The sequence below is a fragment of the Bubalus bubalis genome, chromosome 4 (assembly GCF_019923935.1).
Source record: "Bubalus bubalis isolate 160015118507 breed Murrah chromosome 4, NDDB_SH_1, whole genome shotgun sequence".
Taxonomy (NCBI): Eukaryota; Metazoa; Chordata; class Mammalia; order Artiodactyla; family Bovidae; genus Bubalus; species Bubalus bubalis.
In genome coordinates this window covers 129,859,081-129,874,790 of record NC_059160.1, presented here as the reverse complement: position 1 = coordinate 129,874,790, position 15,710 = coordinate 129,859,081, and the positions used below count along the sequence as shown (strand labels likewise).

The following is a 15,710-nucleotide window of genomic DNA, read 5'->3' as shown; positions in this document are numbered from 1 at the left end:
TGTTTAGCAAGGTTAAATTAAAGTGTATGCTGTAACATGATTATTGAGAGCTAGGGCCAGGACTTCAAACGGAACCACTGAGGGCAAATTAGATGTTCTTTCTGATGTAAAATGTAAAAGACCTCCTTACATTTCTTCATGGTTCAGAATGTTTATAGCTAGAAAAATGGCATATTATGAATAAGCCTGAGAAAATGAGATATTACCCTAAATTATAGAGTCATCATTCCTTGAACAGAATGTGATATGTAACACAAAGACAGGCATCAGAATAAAGATACATGATGATGGGTTTGTGGAGTTCATCTGTGAGGCAGTAAACACCAGAGTTAAGAGCATGGGCCCAAGGGCTTTCCTGGTGGTCCAGTGGTTAAGATTCTGCCTGCTAATGAAGGGAACACGGGTTTGATCCCTGGCCCAGGAAGATCCCACATGCCTCGGGGCAGCTAAGCCCATAGGCCACAACTACGGAAGTGGTACATCTAAAGCCCATGCTCAGCAATGAGAGAAGCCCCCACAATGAGAAGCCTGAGTCCTTCAACTCAAGAGTAGCCCCCACTCACCCCAATTAGAGAAAGCTCACAGGCAGCAATGAAGACCTAGCACAGCAAAAAAAAAAAAAAAAAAAAAAAGGCATTGGCTCAGGAGCCATGCTGTTGGGGTTTGAAACCAGATCCCACCATCTGCTGGCACAGCAACCTGGGCAGATTTCTTGGCCTCTCTGCACTATTTGCAAAAGAGTGATAATGTACTATCCAGTTCACAAACCTGGTATTCAGATGAAAAAGTACTTAAACGAGGTTAATTTTAATTCATTATTCCTTCAGTTATTATGTCTGTGTTGCTACTATTTAGACTAAAACTTGAATTGAGGTCCTGGGAAAAGGAGCTGTGCCTGGAGGATATACAGTGGCTGCCAACTAAGGGTTTCAAGCAAAGCCTGCATCTTTAAAGTCCTAGAGCAAGGTGTGTCTACTACCTTAATTAGCTAACGCAGGGCAGACTAAGTGAGAGAGAGAAATTAGGAAGGACTTAAGAAAAAAAGGATAGGGAACATAATAGCAAACATTCTGTGGTGGCTCTGGTCGCATTCACATGGTTTCACAGAATGCTCGCAAAAGCTGTCCTGAGCTCCGTCTCATAGAGGAGGGAAGTGAGAAACGGAGACGTTACTCACGTCAGGGTCACGCTGCCTGGGTCAGAAAGTGAGATGTGGGTACTGGTGGCGGATCTCAGAACCCAATCTCTTACCCACTATATTTACTGCCTGAGACAGAAAGAAAACACAGTAGCAAAGGAAAATAAGGTGGAAAGAGAGAGAATGAAAACCCAAGAAAGAGGCATGGAGCGGGGAGAACTTAGGCTGCCATGAGCCTTGGTGGGTGGGGTGCTCTCTACTGCTTTCTCCACCTGCAGAAATGGAAGGACCCACAGGAGCTATCAGGCAGTCAGCTCAAAGCAGCAATCTATGCATTTGGAGTGTCCCCAAACATCTGTAATCCCTACTGCTTACAAACAAACAAAATGACAACAAACAAACCCTCTTTAAGGTACTCTCTGAAGAGCATACCCTTTAAGGTATCACTGTGAAATGAAAAATACCACTATAAAATGAATTACTACTGGTTTCACTCCATAGCTTTGTGACCTAAGATTGGCAGGATTTCTTTTTTTTTAATTAAAAAAAAAAACTAACTTGAGAAAAGAGTAGTCAAGCCAGCAATAAGTCCGAGGTATCTGTCCCATTTCGGCACTGATATTTTATCCTTTGCAGCAGGCTGACTCCCAGAGCAAGCATATATGGAATCCTTTAAAGAATAATGGGGATTTGAAGATATAAATCAAAACTACCTTCCAACATGGACAGCAACATGACCACCATGTCCTTCTGAAGATCCATCAATTCTTTTAGTAGCTCAATTTGACTGGAGTCCTGAAAGTATTAACACAGTGCATTTGAGATAACATGAGAAAATTACGCAGCAAGCATGTCATACTTATTCTCACAAAAAGAATACCTTTCTACCAATAGCAGACTTTACAGCATTATACAGCTAAAAAGAAGCCAAATAAAAACCTGCAGCTTATTAAAAATACGCACTTCAGAATGAAAGAGTATTTACTGTTGATTCCAACTCATATTTTTTAAAGTATTCATAAGGACAATGAATAAATCTAACAAGAGTATGGAAGAGCTAAAGCAATGGTGGAGACCCTCGGGTCAGGTAGGCAAGACTCAGGGACTTTTGAACACTGGGCATCTTTCTTCTCCTTGAAAACACTAGACTTGTCTTTTCTTCTTTCTAACTTACTACACTGAGATGCTATACACATTGTAAAATTAACTTATTCTGGAAAACACAGGAATAACAGTGATATGAGATGAACTTACCCTACATAAATCTAGCCCAAAAATGTACACAAGTATCTTATTTACCAACTTGATTAATCTCTTGGATATTTCTCTGTTTAAAATTTTCTGGGTTTTTTGTCTTTGATTTTTCACCATGAAACAAAAAATTTTATATAGCTATGCTGTGTACAAATATCACTATGCTTAGATTCATTGCCTGAAAACATGGAATATTGATATCTACATTATAACCCCATGCATCATCCGAGTTTTTTATTTTAAAACTATACTTTTTTTTCAAAAACAATACATATAATATATATATATATATATATATATATATATACACACACACACCCACAAGGTATTATTTTATTCACATGAGTTTTTCTATACAGGAAGCCAAATTTCAACACTGTATGAAGGATGAGATGTATTTCTTTCTAAATAGTTGGTACCTCAACTAGGTCTATAAACTATGAACAACTGTTAGGTAGCACTGCTAGATGTTAATAAAATGATGGAAATACATCCAAATAAGAACTCTCTTGTGATAAATTTGGTTCATATTGATTTCTTTACTTACTAAAATGTCACTGGCAATTAGATGAAAGCAATCATGATATTTCCTTATTTGGTAGAAGTTACCAATAACTAGACACTGACAAAGATTCTCTCCTTGACCAAACTAGCCAACTCCTCTGGGCCCTCTTCCCAAGTAGGCTTTAATCTTGGTTTATAAAGCCTTGAACAACTGGGAGATGGGATTAGCAGATGCAAACTATAGGATGGATAAATAAGATTCTAGTATGTAGCACAGGGAACTATATTCAATATTCTGTGATAAACCATAATGAAAAAGAATATTAAAAAAAGAATGTCCATATGTATATAACTGAGTCATTTTACTGTATAGCAGAGATTGATACAACACTTAAAATCAACTACATGTTGTTGCTCAATTGCTACATTGTGTCCAACTCTTTGTGACCCCATGGACTGTAGCATGCCAGATTCCTCTATCCTTCACTATCTCCAGGAGTTTGTTCAAATTCAAGTCCACTGAGTCAATGATGCTATCTAACTGTCCCATCAACAAATCAACTACACTGCAGTTAAAAAAAAAAAAAACCAAAAGACTAGAACAAAACATGACCATGGTTTCTAACAGCCCAAAGCTACTTCACTAGGAAGACCTCAAGCCTTCTTAGGGTGCTTGTCTAAGAAAACTCAAGGCTGCCAAAAAAATTTATTATTTGTTCCAGCCAACACCTGAGGATGCTAGAGTCTGTCTCCCAGGCTCTGTAGGAGGTAGAATCCTAATGTCAATACTTGCCAGCTAGCAGACACAGCTGGCCCATCACATTTACACTGACCAGCCTTTTATAATTTTTCTCTTCCCTGAGCCCTGATCATCCTCTCCTCCTCCCATCATCTCTGTACAAGTCCAAGTTGAGTTCAGCTCACACTAGATTTTCCTCCCTACAGTGACAGTTATCACTGATTAAATCTGTTCTTGCCACTTTAACCTGTGCCTGGCTCTATTTGACAATATGTTCCAGTGTGGAGGGCAGGGTGGAGGTGTGAGTTTCCTCACTTTGCTGGAGGCAAGGAGACTCAAGGAAGAGATGGACACATAAATGAAATTGTGGGGGCTGGACGGGTGGTCCTTTGACTTTAATCTAGCATTCTCTCCTCTCTTGACACCTGACAGATATCCACGCTCAACAGATATGTCAGATCTCAGGACATCCCAGTAAAATTCCCTGCATCAAAGGGACATATTTACTCAAGATTTATATTTAGAATTTTTCTATTCATGTATCTCTGACTCCACATGCAATACAGGGGTGAGAAAACAGCATGCTCATGTTTCCAAGATGTGCTCCCAGATTAACATTAAGCATGGTGAAAAATCTGTTTCTTCGTCATTTGCCTAACTGTACTGCTATTTTTTTCTCTTTGGCTTTCGAAGTTAAATGTCTGGTTAATTGGTGAATGTCATCTTTTGAGAACAACTGCTTGTTTATGACCCTATAAGAAAACTGTCTCTCCTTAACGAGGGATTTGGAGCAGATTACAAATCCTCTTCCAATTATATGTATGGATGAGGAAAATCCCAGCGAGTAATCGTTGAACTGTGGGTCTATGAAGGATTGTAAAATGTACAGTGTTTGGTGACTATACTCTTTTATTTCTCCATTATAGTCAATTCCTTTATCTTTTATTCCCAAACTTGAATAATGTCTCCCACCTATTGTCAGTTTGCATAAAATTTTTATTTAAAAAAAGGATTTTTTAAAAAATGTCATGTAAAAGATGTATAAAGAAGTCATCTAAGAAAGATAACATTCTGACATGGGAAAGTGTGTTTAATTTGCCAATGATCACAGTGTACAGTGTCTCGTCTAGGCTGACAGAGGACAGTGACTTTACCTGAGACAGCTTCATCTGCATGTGGGCAAATACATGAAGAAAACCCACCACAGCATCCCAGAGCCTGCTGTGAGCCAAACTCTGCTGGTTGCCGGTGCAAGGACCCTGGGCCAGAAACAGACAAACAACAGTCATTCCTGATAAATTAACTGCCAAATTAAACTTTATAATAATAGATTTTACTTTAGCAATAAGTGACTGGAAGAGAGGACTGCATTGAAGATACTGACAAGATGTCAAAATGGAAGCTTCACTTCAGGACCTAGAGCTGAGGATAAAAGATATAACTGAGCCAGGACCGTATGCTGCTGCTGCTGCTAAGTTGCTTCAGTCGTGTCCGACTCTGTGCAACCCCATAGACGGCAGCCCACCAGGCTCCCCCGTCCCTGGGATTCTCCAGGCAAGAGTACTGGAGTGGGTTGCCATTTCCTTCTCCAATGTATGATAGTGAAAAGTGAAAGTGAAGTCGCTCAGTCGTGTCCGACTCTTAGCAACCCCATGGACTGCAGCCTTCCAGGCTCCTCTGCCCATGGGATTTTCCAGGCAACAGTACTAGAGTAGGTTGCCATTGCCTTCTCTGAGGACCCTATGAGGCCCTCCCAAAACAGACCTCCACTCAAGTCCTCGGCCTTCCTTTTGTCTGTAGAAAAACTTTAGTCAAACAATAAATTTAATCAAAGAAGGGGAAAAATGCAGAAGGAAAGGAAAACAGGCAAGACAAAATAATAATACTTTAGCCATTAAACAAAGTCAAAGACCTTCAGTTCCTTCTCAAGGACAACAGATAACATTCTGAGCCATGTCCTCTGAGCTGTTTGGCAGAGACTGAAACTCCTACCAGGTGGGTGAAGTTAACTATATACTGCCCACCAACATGTAGACCCAGACAGGTTGATGATGTTGACTCCCAGTGACCTCACCACTAGCCAATCAGAGGAACGTCCATGAGCTGATCACACACTCCACAAGCCCCCTCTCACAACCTGTCCATAAGTTGTTCACATACCCCTCAAGCCCCTCTCTCAACCTGTCCACAAGCTGATCACACACCCCACAAGTCCCCTCTCTCAACTTGTCCATGAGCTAATCACACACCCCACAAGACCCCTCCCTCATCCTGTCTTTCTAAAGCTTTACCAGAAAGCCTTCAGGGACTTCAGGCCTTTTAAGTTCTAGCTGTCGTGGACTCCTTATTTGGTGCCTTCAATAAATGCTGCACTCTCCTTCACCAGCACCAGCTGTCAGCAGATTGGCTTTATTGCACACAGACAACCAGACCCTAATTTGGTTCAGTAACAAAGACAGTAAGTGCTAAGTATCTTCATATTTCAAAAGTAAGGTGCTAGATTCAGTACCTGTGAAAGGAAACTAAATAGATCTTTCTAGCCTTAAGACATAAAGGTGTTGAAGTTGAAAAGGGACAGACTTTGCAAAGTGCTCTCCAACCTCCACCCCTGCAGCAGTGGGTGAGGACAGGGCTACCCTTGCCTTCCTTTACATGAAGAGAGAGAGGAGGCCTCAAGAGAGCCATCAGGAGTGCTTGACTTCTGTCTTCTGAAGTTGGGCAGTGATATGATTTTGTAATCACATAGGTTAGGGGGTCCCCAGAGAAAGAGAACCAAGAATATCTTTTTTTGACATAAGAGAAGCCATTTTGGCCTGAGCCATTTTTGTGATCTCAGCCTGGTCACAGTGCTTGCCCTTGGATAGATCTCAGTAATCAATGATCTTAGGGAAACAAAGGAACAGAGGAATAGAGAAAGGGCAGTCAAATAATAGTGCAGTGAAAACAGAGTTTTAGTTACTCCTTGAAGGAGGTACATAATCTGATACAGTCCTTGAGTTTTGCAGGAGCTAAGGCCCTCACCCAGGTGGGGGACAGAATGATGACATCCCTCCTGACTTCAGTCAACTAAACTTGGACTCTGTCAACCCCTGTCTGAATTCTTCAGTGCTGAAGCCTCTTCATGAATATGCATGTACCCTTAGCTTAAAACTTTCCCAATTTTGCTGTTTGGAGAAACACTACTTTGGGAAAGAACCCTGGTGTTCTCCTTATTTGCTGCAAGTAATAATAAATCTTTCCTTCCCCCAATCTTTGGTTGTATCTATTGGTTCAACATCCATCAAGAGAAGAACCTAGTTTTTGGGTAACAGCCTGGTATTAGAAAGTGTAAAAGATGGAAAGTAACAAAAAATTGATTTCTTAAGGGGGAGCTATTCTGTCCAAAAAGACTTTGAAATATTGCTAAGCAAACTGTCTGAAACGGTAATGTGATTTTCAGAAGTGGATGGGGGCCACCAGATGCACAAAGATTGTGGAATAATTTGAAACTGGAAGGGAAAAGACACCTTTCCAGGCACTGGAAGCAGCAGGAGAGCCAAGCCCCCTCATCAGAGGAAGAATATAATACGCCACCTGGGTGGCCAGGCCACAGTGCAGTCCTGAATTTCACGTGCCTGGAGGAAAACCTCCCTCTCCTTACTCTTCCTCTTCACAGTTCCAACCCCAAGGAAGCCTAGGCTGGCTCGCGGGGGGAGGAGGAGGAACAGACACCCCTTGGAGAGAAGGCAGAGAAGCCCAGAGCCTACTCCTTGCCCTCCACCCTCAGCCCACAAGGCCTTTCCAGCATAAAATCAGGCATGAGGGAACATGTTCTTTGAGGGGGGGTTTTAAATTGGGTAAGAGTTAAGTGATGGTGTCACCACACAATGACTGAAGTGAGACAATTCTTATGACAAAGTGACTGAAGAATTTTATTTATCTGAGAGTGGCTGGTGCACAAGATCCACTCAAAGAGGGGTAAAGAAATGGGCTACAGAGCAAGTTTGAAGAGACGGTGGGGAGAAGGCATCACTTAACTTAGAGGTTAACACGTTCAGTGTACCTGGCCAAACTGATTTTATAGTGTGCATCAGTCCTCTCTGGCTTCGGGGTCAAAGCAACAGATTCTCAGGATTTCACTGTGGTCCACTGTTGGCAACGTGCCCTGTGCACTTGCTGTAGAGAAGAAGCCAACTCTGACTCCATGTTGGAACTGTTTCTTTGACTCGCTTTTTGTTGCTTTTGTTATTACTATCATGCATAATGGCCTGCCTAGAAGGACCCTGACCCTCTGCCTGACTGTAAAGTAAAATGCCTTTGTTCAACTCAAAAAGAGATAGTGTGACACCACCTACCTCTGAATGGAAGAGATTAGCACATCCCTTTCAAAGGCTGAACCTTCCTGGAGATGTTGCCCAAGACTGAAGACCCTTTTACTTTCCTTCCTCACTGCGTCTCCCTCTCTATTCTGCCTTTTGACTTTAGTTCCTCATTGCTTCTTTCTCTCTCTCTGATTCTATAAAAGAAGCTGTCATCCTGACCACAATAAGATGGTTACTTTGAGAAATTAGTCTGACATCTCAGTCAGCTGGCTTTCCTGAAGGAGGAAACAGAACAGGCTGTATCTTGAAAGCAGGACTCCATCTTGGGCCAGACTGTGGACTTTGAGCTATATGCCCAGTATCTATGGAAATGACATACCAGTGGAAAACCAGACCCCCTCATTTATTCAGTGCCTGTAACATAAAATCCTTGCTACTATTATATAGAGAATGGATCAACAACAAGGTCCTACTCTATATAGCACAGGGCACCATATTCAATATACTGTGTTAAATCATAATGGAAAAAATATGAAAGTGTGTGTGTATATATATATGCATGTACATATATACCTATATGTAAATATATACATATATGTACATATATGCATAAATACACATGTGCATATATACATACGTATATATACATGTGTACGCATATACACACGTACATGTGTACATATACATATGTACACATGTACATATATACATACATACATATGTACATATATACACATGCACATATATGCATATATACACATATTTTTTATATATATATATACACAAAATGCTGAAGAAGCTTAAGTTGAAGTTGAATGGTTCTATGAAGACCTACAAAATCTTCTAGAACTAACACCCAAAAAAGATGTCCTTTTCATTATAGGGGACTGGAATGAAAAAATAGGAACTCAATAAATACCTGGAGTAACAGGCAAATTTGGCCTTGGAGTACAGAATGAAGTCGAGCAAAACATAACAGAGTTTTGTCAAGAGAATGCACTGGTCATAGCAAACACCTCTTCCAACAACACAAGAGAAGACTCTACACATGGACATCAACAGATGGTCAATACCAAAGTCAGACTGATCTTATTCTTCACAGCCAAAGATGGAGAAGCTATAGAGAGTCAGCAAAAACCAGACCAGGAGCTGACTATGGCTCAGATCATGAACTCCTTATTGCCAAATTCAGACTTAAATTGAAGAAAGTAGGGAAAACCACTAGACCATTCAGGTATGACCTAAACCGAATCCCTTATGATTATACATTGAATGTGACAAATAGATTCAAGGGGTTAGATCTGATAGACAGAGTGCCTGAAAAATTATGGATGGAGTTTCATGACATTGTACCAGGAGGCAGTGATCAAAACCATCCCCAAGAAAAAGAAATGCAAAAAGGCAAAATGGTTGTTGACAAGGCCTTACAAATAGCTGAGAAAAGAAGAGAAGCTAAAGGCAAAGGAAAAAAAGAAAGACATACCCATTTGAATTCAGAGTTTCAAAGAACAGCAAGGAGAGATAAGAAAGCCTTCCTCAGTGATCAGTGCAAAGAAATAGAGGGAAAAAAATAGAATGGGAAGACTAGAGATCTCTTCAAGAAAATTAGACATACCAAGGGAATATTTCATGCAAAGATGGGCACAATAAATGACAGAAATGGTATGGACCAAACAGAAGCAGAAAATATTAAGAATAGCGGGCAAGAATACACAGAACTATACAAAAAAGATCTTCATGATGCAGATTATCATGATGGTGTGATCACTCACCTAGAGCCAGACATCCTGGAATGAGAAGTCAACTGGGCCTTAGGAAGCATCACTATGAACAAAGCTAGTGGAGGTGATGGAATTCCAGCTGAGCTAAATCCTAAAAATGATGCTGTGAAAGTGCTGCACTCAATATGTCAGCAAATTTGGAAAACTTAGCAGTGACTGCAGGACTGGAAAAGTCCAGTTTTCATTTGAATCCCAAAGAAAGGCAATGCTAAAGAATGCTCAATTGCACTCATCTCACACACTGCAAAGCAGCCAGGCTTCAACAGTACGTGAACTGTGAATTTCCAGATGCTCACCCTGCATCACGAAAAGGCAGAGGAACCAAAGATCAAATTGCCAATATCTGCTGGATCATCAAAAAAGCAAAAGAGTTCCAGAAAAACATCTATTTCTGCTTTACTGACTATGCCAAAGCCTTTGACTGTGTAGATCACAATAAACTGTGGAAAATGCTGAAAGAGATGGGAATACCAGACCACCTGACCTGCCTCTTGTGAAACCTGTATGCAGGTCAGGAAGCAACAGTTAGAACTGGACATGGAACAACAGACTTGTTCCAAATTGGGAAAGGAGTATGTCACCCTGCTTATTTAACTTATATGCAGAGTCCATCACGAGAAATGTTGGGCTGGAAGAAGCACAAGCTGGAATCAAGATTGCTGGGAGAAATATCAATAACCTCAGATATTCAGATGACACCACCCTTATGGCAGAAAGTGAAGAGGAACTAAAAAGCCTGTTGATGAAAGTGAAAGAGGAGAATGAAAAAGTTGGCTTAAAGCTCAACATTTAGAAAATGAAGATCATGGCATCTGGTCCCATCACTTGATGAGAAATAGATGGAGAAACAGTGGAAACAGTGTCAGACTTTATTTTCTGGGGCTCCAAAATCACTGCAGATGGTGATTGCAGCCATGAAATTAAAAGATGCTTACTCCTTGGAAGGAAAGTTATGACCAACCTAGATAGCATATTCAAAAGCAGAGACATTACTTTGCCAACAAAGGTCCGTCTAGTGAAGGCTGTGGTGGTATTTATGTTTTAGTTCTTTTAAGAAGCCATTTGCTGTTTCTATAAAATTCACTTGCTTGTGAATGTCAATCAATAAGATCAATCAATCTTATTATTTAATCAGGACAGTTCACACCAAACGTGGTATTGCTCTCTTTTTAGACACTGATGAGAATATTAAGGCAATAATAGAAGCCAAGGAGATAAGGAAATAGGTACATGAATGGTCTGGACTGGATTTAAAACTTCACTTGTGTTTGAATAAAGAAAACTTATAAGAATTATCAAGTGTGGCTTTCCCGTTTTGAAATGCTAAAATAAGAATCCTCTTCCCTGCCCAAGGAGAAAAGAGAAAAAGTGAGATCCTTCCAAGGTATGAATACAGAGGAGAGAGTGAACCTAGGGGAGGTAAGGAGTAGCCATGCTTCCATCTTTCCTCCGCACCACTCAGCCCTGGTGGCTTCACTTGGCCATGAAGAGTTCTCTCACTCAGTCATTCTACAGATACCTGCAAGTATGCCAGGCTTTGGAGACACAATCTGTTATTTTTACTTAACCTTTTCCCCCTTAAGACTATGTTTTGTCTGACAAAAGAAACTGTAAGTTTCTTCCTCCTATTTTATTTTTGTACATGACACTTCAATCACAGTGATGGAGTCAGAGTAATATTAGCCATGGACACAAGTCTTCTAGAAAATGGCAAAGTTTTACTTGCTGAAGAAAGAAGAATTTTATAAACTCTTTTAAGAATCTGTAGATCAAAACTAGAAGTCTACCCCAAGAAGAATATAAAGCAAATCAATGTAAAAAATGTATATTATTCATGGGACTTGAAAATTTTACCTATAATTATCACATTGTATTGCTATATATTTATATATACACACATATATGTACACATACTGCGTGGACAAAGAATGCAGCCTGCCATTTAATTAAACAAAGGATGCTGTCGCCATCAGCCCAGCAACAACTGCAGCCACCCAAACGGTGTACCTGAGGGGATGCAGGATGGAGAAAAGCAGGATCCAGGCCCTGAGAGTTAAGGTGCGTATCAAAGGAAAGATTTCAGGGAGCCCAGACTCTTGCATCTTCCCATATATAGAAACGCACAAAATTCACTAACTTCAGATGTCTGGTTTTCTTTAATTGTAATCTTTTGATGTTCTGACTACTTTATTTATTTATTGCAAAAAACTGCATATCCTGGCTCCTCCCTTACCTTTTAGAACAGTTGCCCAGAGCTGAGAGGCTGCTCCTGGGATTAAGTCCTAAGTCCACCAAATAAAACACAACTTCCAACTTTTAGATTGTGCAATATTTTTTTTTTCAGTTGACAACACACACACACACACACATACATTAAAGTGAAGTTTTTAAATGCTCTTTTCCTTTTTGTAAGGTTTCTAAAAAACTCCCTCCTCATTTTCACAAGAATACTATAAAAAGTGGTTTAAAGTTCTGCCCTTTCTCCTTCACTTCTCTCTCCTTCTTCATTAATATTTATTGAGTGCTTAATATATACACAAGGTATTGGAGATACGACACATTCAACCTCATGGTTCATGTCTTGGTATCTCATGATATCTCAATCCTAAAAGTGGTAAGGCAAGTTCATTCCATATAACTTCACATCTGATTTTAAATGACCCATTGGCTAAGATTCTACAGAAGGGGTCATTAGAAAATGTGGATGAGAGCAGGAAAATAGGCATGCTGCATTTTTTCCAAGGAATTTAATGCTAACCAGTTGACTCTTTTTTCTCGTTCTTTTTCAAATAACAGAAATGTTTAAAAGTTTACCTGAATATACTCTGTAAGAGTGTTAAAGACTTGTTTTGCCACTTGAATAGCTTTGGAGAAATTCCTTTGTCCTTGTTCATCAATGACATCTTTTCCAGAGTAATACCAATAGAAATCACTAATTGATTCCTGAAAAAAAAGAGATGATAGGATTTAGGATTAAGGCATATTCTGAAGCTATCAAAGACAGTTTTGGACTCTTTAAAGGAAATCATTTTAAATAACAGATTGGAAGCAAACAAAAATATCTGTGAAATAAACACTATTTTCAATGATTTTCCTAAACATAAAATATGGCAAATCCTCCCTAGATATAAATAACATCTGGAGAGAAAATAAGCAGAAAACTTAGCTTTAAAAATGACTTTTTGTCTCTGATGACCTTGAAATTCACAAACATAAGGATTTATAACACTAATGCATATTTATCCATAGAGTATTTAAATATTACTATGTGAACACAGAAATTAGACAAATCATAGAATATAAACATCTAGTCTACTTTTTCTCCAGTAAAGCCAGTAACATTTCTTTAATGAGAATTTCAGAATGTTCCTGACTTGTATAAAGGCCCTGGAAGAAACTGGCTGGATTCCTTATAAATACTGACAACAATTGTAAATAAACATCTAAATATGATCGATCTGTCCAAACAGGATGTTTTCAACAATGGCTCACATTTTAAAGGAATTTTAGTTGCCTAAATGAATAATATAATTTGGGCTACCATGTAAACCACATTCAGGTTTTGAGATATGATTTTGAAAGTTACAGATACATTTCAGCAAAGCTTCTTGATATATTTGCTTCAGAACTAGCCTTTTTCTCCATTAGTTTTAGGTAAGAGTGTTGTGCTTTTACATATTCAAAAATTAAGCAAGAAACAGAGTTTGTGATTTTAAATGTGCTACACCTGATTTCCTTCTAAATAAAATGAAAAATAAGAGTATAAAATTTCATTAAGAGACCTACACATTCAGATTCAGTTCTAGTAACATGGAGAACATTACTAGAGTATTGAAGATATTTTTAAGTGATGGAGTGTTAGGCTGAATTTTTTCATCAGACATTTGGAGAGCTGAAAAGAATTGACCATAGTCTCTTATATTTAAGCATATGTTAGGTAGTTTGAAAGCCTTTCTTTCCCATTTTTAGTAATGTTTCAAATATTCTTCTGCCATTTATTTATCAACCACAGAGGAAGGAAAAGAGCATGTTCATGCTTTACAAATTGAAAAGGAATTTAAAATGCCATCAAGCTAAAAACTGCAGGGAAAAAAATATTCCCACTTATAGAAAGAGCCAGAATCAGAGGCAAAGACAATAGGGGCGGTTTTAGTCTAATATTTGGGGAAAGACTGTGATCCAAGACAAAACACCTCAGTAAGTTTTGACCTCATAAGTCAAAACACATTATACCATGTCAGTTTCACAACTGCCATATCATGACAACTAGCCAACGTTTTAATTTGCTACTAATATAAAGCTACATACCTGAACTCTCAGAAGGTAGTCTACAGTAGAGATGATTATGTTGACAGTTGTATTATTGCCAGTCTGAGTTCTCAGATAATTTTGAAAATCTACATAAGATCAAAAGATGTTATTAAAGTGCATTCAAAAATTTAAAATGAATTCTTTGAACAATTCTAAGAGCAAATGGTGTCTACACCAAAATCACTGCAGCTTCTGTAGTGTTATATCTGATAGTTTGAACACTGAATAATTTATATTTTCCATAAAAAGTGAGCACCTCAAAAACAAACCTTGGTGCTTCACAGAATATCAATATTTAAATTTCACCTAAGAGGCTTGTTAACACCTGTGTCCTGATTCCTTGCTCTAGAGCTCTGGGCATGTGAATGACTGAAAAGGACTTCTATCCTGTAGGATGGAGTAATTAAATGATTTATTCCATAATCTCTTGTTCTTCAGTACTGTGTTATATGTTGGGGAAAGAAAAAAAAAATCAAGATAAAGCTGCTGCCTTCACAGATGCACAAGCCTGATACATATGGTACGTAAACAACGAATGGAAATACATCATGGCAAGTTACATAGTGAAGTAGATTCCCCCAGTTAAAGAGAAGAGGTAAAAAAGAAATAAACCTATATATGTCTCCATAGCTATTTATTGTATTTAATCTACATCTTTCTTCACAATCTGAATCTTTCTATCAGCTGTCTTCTCCAGCATGAGAACTAATAAGAGTTATGAAATTCATGTTTTGAAAGTCTACATTGTGAACAAAATTTCTTGAGATTTTCTTTATATCAAATATGCACATTACATTTTTAAAACCTAAAAATTGTCTTCAAGCAAGTCAAATTTAATTAAAAAATAGCATATATGTGTAAAATGTACAAACCAATGCTATTCTAGAGCTTTGCTTTTCAAATTATTGATTGTACCCATATGCCATTCAAATGGGCTTCCCTGGTGACTCAGATGGTAAAGAATCTGCCTGCAATGCCATTCAAGCAATAGTGTATTAATTATTCCTTTAGAAAATTCAGCATTACTGTAATTTTATCAGTAAAAAAAAAATCTCTCTTTAGAATATCAATACCTTAAAAGGATTTATTTAGAGGGGAAAAAAAAAGAATTAACTGAAATCACTAGCAAAAGACTTTGAAAGACTCAGTGACATAGAAAAACCCCAGGGCCAATGCTCAAATTTCAAGAACTGTTTCTCGACCTAGGAGAAGCAGAATAATTAGAACTAAGAGGCTCCTGTTATTACTGCCTTCAAAATGCTTATTTCTGGGTACCATGAACCGTCTGGGGTCTCACAAACCTGAGTTGTGTCCCTCACAAAGCAGTTGCAAGAAGCGGAAGAGGTCACAGGTGAATTCGTCATCCTGCAGAACCTTTTCTCCTGCAGGAAGTCCAGAGACCCCATGTTATCAACCACTTTAGCCTCAACCTCCCTTTGTATCCCCACCTCCATCAAACTTGCATGTTCATCTAGCATCGTCTGAACCAAAAACAGTCACAAATCATAGCCACTTTTCTATCTGAAGCTCTTAAGATCATGCGCTTGACAGATAGATGCACTTTTTCTTGGTAAGAAAAGAACATTTGACTCTTAAAAACTCAGATCTCTCTCTGTTAAAAGTAGCAGCATGGGTTTGGCAACATTTTAGAAACAACCTGAAGAGGTTGAGAGATTTGAACT

At 38.8% G+C, this 15,710-nt stretch overlaps 1 protein-coding gene across 1 annotated transcript in view; it reads right to left on the bottom strand.

The window, feature by feature from the left end:
- RYR2 (ryanodine receptor 2) overlaps positions 1-15,710 on the bottom strand; it is an 829,832-nt gene that overhangs the window by 61,270 nt on the left and 752,852 nt on the right. The window contains exons 86-90 of the mRNA XM_045165522.1: positions 15,330-15,410; positions 14,026-14,114; positions 12,532-12,660; positions 4,790-4,894; positions 1,852-1,933 (exon numbers count right to left, since the gene is read on the bottom strand). Of these exons, the coding sequence (XP_045021457.1) occupies positions 1,852-1,933; positions 4,790-4,894; positions 12,532-12,660; positions 14,026-14,114; positions 15,330-15,410 (486 nt within the window). The remainder of the gene's footprint in view (positions 1-1,851; positions 1,934-4,789; positions 4,895-12,531; positions 12,661-14,025; positions 14,115-15,329; positions 15,411-15,710) is intronic.